General features: G+C 26.9%; 1 protein-coding gene and 1 non-coding gene across 2 annotated transcripts; one reads left to right on the top strand and one right to left on the bottom strand.

Annotated features, from left to right (window-relative positions):
* Positions 1-2,336: 2,336 nt before the first annotated feature.
* Positions 2,337-2,963, top strand: TBLA0D03750 (uncharacterized protein; the record flags this gene model as incomplete). The annotated part of the gene is made up of 1 exon (XM_004180345.1): positions 2,337-2,963. One exon carries the CDS (start codon positions 2,337-2,339, stop codon positions 2,961-2,963), a length of 627 nt encoding a protein of 208 aa, XP_004180393.1.
* Positions 2,964-3,301: 338 nt separating this feature from the next.
* TBLA0Dtrna1Y lies at positions 3,302-3,390 on the bottom strand. The gene is given in 2 exon segments: positions 3,302-3,338; positions 3,351-3,390. It is a non-coding gene; the product is annotated as a tRNA-Tyr (tRNA).
* Between the last annotated feature and the right edge of the window lie 1,459 nt (positions 3,391-4,849).

Below are 4,849 nucleotides of genomic sequence, written 5' to 3'. Positions count from 1 at the left end.
ATTTATAAGATCTATTGGTTCTGTTATGGCTTCGCTGCTTTATTTTTCGGTAGGAACCAGATATATTAACTGTTTAAGAATATGTACGTAATATTAGTAAAGAACAAACTGACGAGTATAACTTATGATGTCGGTTGTAGAAAAATAACTAAGTTGTATAGCTTGGTAATAATTAAAGCTTATAGTTTATCAAAAATTTATAGTTGAATAGAATATATGATTATAAGGAAGGTGTGGAGTGAAAAACGTGTTAAAAAATATTTTAATAAATGTTTAGGATAATGATGGTCAAATTTAAACTTGCAACTTTTTTATAGATAGAGGTGGTAAAAAGAGCAGAATATTCAATATTTGCTAGTAAAACGTTACTTTCAGGATTAAATTCTGTGATATAGAAATGAAAAAAAAGAACGCTTAATTTTATATTTTTTATTGCTAATTAATTAATCGAAGATTTGGTAAAGGTACGGATTATATCGATATCTTCTTGCCTTTCTCTTCCTTTCCACCTGTAAAGTGATAAAGCAATGAGTTCTTAATTATCAATAAAATGAAATCTTAAATATTGCAGATAACTCTATCAAAACCGATATTTTAGCAGATTTTGTTTGATAAATAACAAAAGACCTATAGTGATTAATTTTACATTTGTCATTTCTTATTTGGCAACGGTTATTTTTTTTTTGAAATTTGACAATCACCGAGATTGTCCTGTACGCGTGTTTCTTAGCCTGTGGAACAAAAGAAATAGCGTGGGGACTCTTTCATTGTATTCTTCATTATGAAGCTACAATTACAGACAGAAGATACAAAATAAATTCTCTTTAATTTAAGAATAACAGCTTTCATAATTGCATTTAACTTATAAAGAGTTGATATTATATATATTTTTATTATTGGAAGATAAGTCTTTTTTTATCAAGTTTGCGTGTTATGATAGCAAATATTTTCTGAAATGTATTGATTAAATCTAATGCAAGTTTTAGTTTCATCGAGGCTAAATATGTAACAAAAAGAATAAAGTATATCAAATAGGGGAACGTAATCTGTTTTATTTATTGACTGTTGTGCGTATCTTAGACATTTGTGCAAACCTTAAAATAAAGAAAGCATAAATACAAGAATGTGAGTGTTGCCATGGAAAATAAAATATTATCTCCTTTAGTTTGAGAATGTTTGAATTTGCGCGATTTGCTAATAATTTAGTATGCATATTATTTTAGCTGGCTATCCAAATGAATAGCTAAAATGTCATATATTGATTTTTTCTTGTTACATTATTTTTCTCTTTTTTTTTGAATTATCTTTTGTTTGTTGTAGTATTTTTCTGTTGAATTATAGCTATTCCTTCTATAATTGAAAATATTACAACTCATCTAGTATAGAATTAAAGATCTTGAACGATCTCAGAAAAAGAAATAAATATAAACCATTAATGCTATAATTATCATCTTAGTATTATCCAGGTTAATTGCATTAGGTGCTGCAAATAACGGACCTTGCAGAATAGCCAGCCATTTTCGAAACTTTGGGCTCTTTATAAAATTATGTTACTTTATGTAATGGTAAAAATAGCACATATCTAAATGATCCACGTAGACAAAAGTATTTTGGTTTGAAATATAGCCATGCAAAATCTCAAAAAAAAAGTTTTTTCCAAAGACTAACCGTCTTATCAGCTTATTTTACTAACATAAGCTTTGTAGATTTCCAACATGAGTTATCTTATTATAAGTATTAGTCTATATTAAAAAATTCCATATGCATTCTTTAGTCACATTTTTTTTCCTTTATAGATCCCTTTCCTATTGTTATATAGTTTAAAATTCTAATTCCGCCCTTTGCTAGGGTTTCACCCTGGAGAAGAGGATCCCTAACCCAAACACGTGTCGCGAAAAATCGGAATGAAAAACTAAAATGAAAAAAGAATGAATAAAAAAATAAGAGATGGGAAATGTACATACTTTTAACTGCATCATTTTTTATTTTATGAAAAATATCAATAATTTACATTAGTAGATAAAGGTTGATATTTATCTGTTTAAAACAAGTGATAATATTGACTATTTTCTCGAAATTCTGTGAATTTGTGACTGTATTTTTTCTGTTCATATTTTTTTTTCATTTTTTTTTTTTGAAAATCAGTATTACCAGTTCTAAACCCTTACACTGCTTCATTTTTTTTTTACGACTTTACCTTACCTTTTTATAAAGAATTTCTATCTTTTATTTTAAGAAGCATAAATTATACTGCATATAATTTATAGTATTCTTTTTATTTATTTCATTTTCTACAAATTTCTAAATCACAGGATTTCGTAAGTGTCAATATACACATGATTTTCAACTTAAACAATAGTAATAATATTTCAAATAATAAAGCTAATATGTCTAATAATGCTTCAATGATCAATAATTCGAATGTGAACAATTCTATAGAGATGCAGATGCGGTTGCAGATGCAAATACAGATGCAAAGACAAAGGCAGAATTATAATAATAATATATTTGGTGAGCATGCCATTGAAGAAGCCTTTAATACTGCATTAAAAAGATCAGTAAGACATTTCGACAATGATACTGAAGAAAATGAAGAATACCATAATACTAATAAGCGAATCAGAAAGAGTAACCCTACTCCTGATGACATTTTCCATCGAATGAGTGATATAAATTGTGATAAAAATGATACAAGTATAAAAAATGTTAATAGTTTTAGTATGATCACACCTATTCAAACACCTATTGAATACACTTTAATGGAAATGACTAAATTCAACCAGCAACGACAAGCACAATTTTCCTCGAATAATTGTATAGACATTCCTAATGAAAAGCAACTTGGGATGTTTTATTCAGAAGCAGAAGATTACATGTTAGAAGGGTATTACAACCAGGTGATGCTGGAAAAGAAACCCACGCTTCAAAATAATTACTCTGAAGGGATAGATATTGAAATGTAAAATATTTATCTTTTCTTTTATAATTACCTATATCATATCATATTCAGCTATTTTTGCCACTTTATATCAATGAGCCTATACAAATATTCTACTCTGATTCGGGATCCATAATCAATTATTTTTACTTTTATTTTTCATATTTTCTTTTACGTCTAACGAACCAAATCTCGCATAACACAACTCTAATAATTAAGCCAGCTATATATATGTGTGTGTATATATAACTATATTTCTAAGTTATTTATTTATTTATTTATTTACTTATTCTAGTTTCAACAACATTCTTTTAAATATAAGTCACGTGGTGTCATCAAAATTCTGGAAAATAAAAATTAATGTCTCCCGGGGGCGAGTCGAACGCCCGATCTCAAGATTTCCTTTTTTCAAATTACAGTCTTGCGCCTTAAACCAACTTGGCTACCGAGAGTTGAGTTATTTGATCCTTTTCGAAAATATTGTTCATGACATCATTCTTAGCAAAGCATACTTCTTAATGTTTACAATTAATTTTGTCGAATATTACTGGGATTCAAGAGAGTTAGACATTTTTATACAGTGTGTAAGATGTAAAGACGATTACTTTATTTAGACATATATAGTAAATAAAATAATTAATATGAATATATTTCTTAAATAGTGTTTTTCGATATAAACAGAAAAACACATTTTAAACAATAAGTCACGTGATAAAAAGTATTTTACCACTTAATACAAAATGATATAATCATATTCCAGCAAATATTGATGTCACTATTTATTAAAGGTCTTTATAAGCAATTTTTACTATGTTAGGAACAAGTTGAGAATATAATATTCAATCAGCATAACTAAGAAAAATCCTAGTTAGGTAGTTCATGGGTTATAAGATATGTAATTGAAGTAACTTGGTAGGCGATAGGGTTCAATAATCCAGCAAAATCTCGTTGATATTCCAATTAACGAACCTAGGTGTTAAGATGATAAACTCTTATTGACCATAAATGGACTCTTTTTGTTAAGAAATATATAATTAGCAAGCCCAAGCTCGATTATGATATTATATTTTTATATTTCTTCATATACATTTTTAGTTCAACACAGGGGAGTATAATTGTTCTATAACAAAAATATAGCAGAAGCAACAATAATAACAATCATTCTCTGGTTATGTTGGACTCTAGTGATAATACTTATCGGAAGTATAAGTTGTATTAATATTAGAGTCCGACATTATTTAGAGAATAATTCTGTTGTTAATAGTAAAGTTATATTATAGAAACCTCCTACCCTTCTGAGTAGGAATAAAATATATAAAAATAAATATAAGAAATACAAACTTATAAACGAATTTATGCAGGCTATTTATACGTTTCAATTTTGGACGAGAAGAGCCAATTCATGTTCTATACCTAATGAAAATATTTTCACTTAGCTTACCTGTTTAGTGTATCATGATAATTATAATTAGATATATAATATTATGACACACTAATTACTTTAATAGTTAATCTTATTAAACATGAATTACCTAATGAAAATATATTCACGTAGTTTACCAGTTTAGTGTATCATGATTAATATAATTAGTATATATATATTATGACACACTAATTACTTTAATAGTTAATCTTATTAAACATGAATTTACCTAATTGGGATTTTATTAGTATTATTATTTGTACATCATACTCTTCTATTATTCCTAAACTAGTAATTATTACTTGTTTACGCATAAAGACCTATTATATTATTAACATTCATTTTCACAAAAGCAAATTCGAATTGAAGAATCCTTAAAGAATACTGATATATGTTGAAATAGAAACTGTTTACATATAAAAAATGCATATTATTTAAAAAAAAGTGTATATTGTGTAATAACCTATATTTTTGACAGGTAGCTAATA

Source organism: Henningerozyma blattae, chromosome 4, assembly GCF_000315915.1.
Source record: "Henningerozyma blattae CBS 6284 chromosome 4, complete genome".
Taxonomy (NCBI): Eukaryota; Fungi; Ascomycota; class Saccharomycetes; order Saccharomycetales; family Saccharomycetaceae; genus Henningerozyma; species Henningerozyma blattae.
The sequence above is the reverse complement of the archived record's forward strand: the minus strand, read 5'-3'. Positions and strand labels throughout refer to the sequence as shown.